The 933-nt window shown below is 36.1% G+C and overlaps 1 protein-coding gene across 1 annotated transcript; it reads right to left on the bottom strand.

Annotated features, from left to right (window-relative positions):
- LOC143477400 (olfactory receptor 4B13-like) lies at positions 1–933 on the bottom strand. Its single transcript, XM_076975980.1, has one exon. The coding sequence runs from the start codon at positions 931–933 to the stop codon at positions 1–3; it is 933 nt and encodes a 310-aa protein (XP_076832095.1).

Genomic DNA, 933 nt, shown 5'->3' with positions numbered 1-933 from the left:
TCACCCAACAGCTTTAATTTTCTGATTGTATATTTTTACAAATCGGCTGCGAATCTGTGTCATTCGGATCCCATATATGATGGGGTTTAGGAGAGGAGGCACCACGAGAAACTCTATGCCTAAAATATTGCGCAGAGCCTGAAGTCTCTCTCCTCTGCCATAGCGAGCACACAAAACGTCAAGCAACAGGGAAACATAGAAGTTAGTGAGAGTTATTAAATGGGGCAGACATGTCTGCATGAATTTGACTTGTTCTGTCTTGGAGTGCAAAGATGCATTAACAATATGAACATATGAAATAAAGATGAACCCAGATTGGCAAGCATGAGAAAAAATTAAAATATACCCATAAATATTGTCCAAAGTGATATCTGTGCAAGAAAGCTTAACAACATCCCAGTTAAAGCAGTAAAGCTTGTCAATCACATTACCACACAAGGTTAGTCGAGATGTCAATACAGTCCCAACAGATGTTTCTAAAAATGAGAAAAGCCAGGTAGAAACCAACAGTTTCTCCACCATTTGGTGTGTCATAATAGAGTGATATTCCAGAGGCTTACAAATAGCTAGATATCTGTCATATGCCATTATAGTTAGACTTGTAAATTCACAGAAAAGATACCAGTAAATTGCACATATTTGTATAAGACAACCAGTATATGAAATTACATGAGTGTCTGAAAAAAGATCAGCAAGTATCTTTGGATAGAAAGCAGAAGAACCGACTAATGCATTTATATACAAATTACATATGAACAGATACATAGGCTCATGAAGTGTCTTGTCAAGTACAACAATAATAACTAGTGTAAAATTTACAAACAGAGTTGCTACATACACAACAAGACCAACTCCAAAGTAAATGTGTTTGTTTGCCTTTGTGTCATTCAGTCCATGAAGAAAAAATATGAACTCTCCAGTAGAATTTTCCAT

The sequence above is a fragment of the Brachyhypopomus gauderio genome, chromosome 16, assembly GCF_052324685.1.
Source record: "Brachyhypopomus gauderio isolate BG-103 chromosome 16, BGAUD_0.2, whole genome shotgun sequence".
Taxonomy (NCBI): Eukaryota; Metazoa; Chordata; class Actinopteri; order Gymnotiformes; family Hypopomidae; genus Brachyhypopomus; species Brachyhypopomus gauderio.
The sequence above is the reverse complement of the archived record's forward strand: the minus strand, read 5'-3'. Positions and strand labels throughout refer to the sequence as shown.

What these genes read in the sequence shown, in the direction of transcription:
- LOC143477400 (XM_076975980.1), bottom strand. Translation starts at nt 933, where the DNA reads ATGGAAAATTCTACTGGAGAGTTCATATTTTTTCTTCATGGACTGAAT.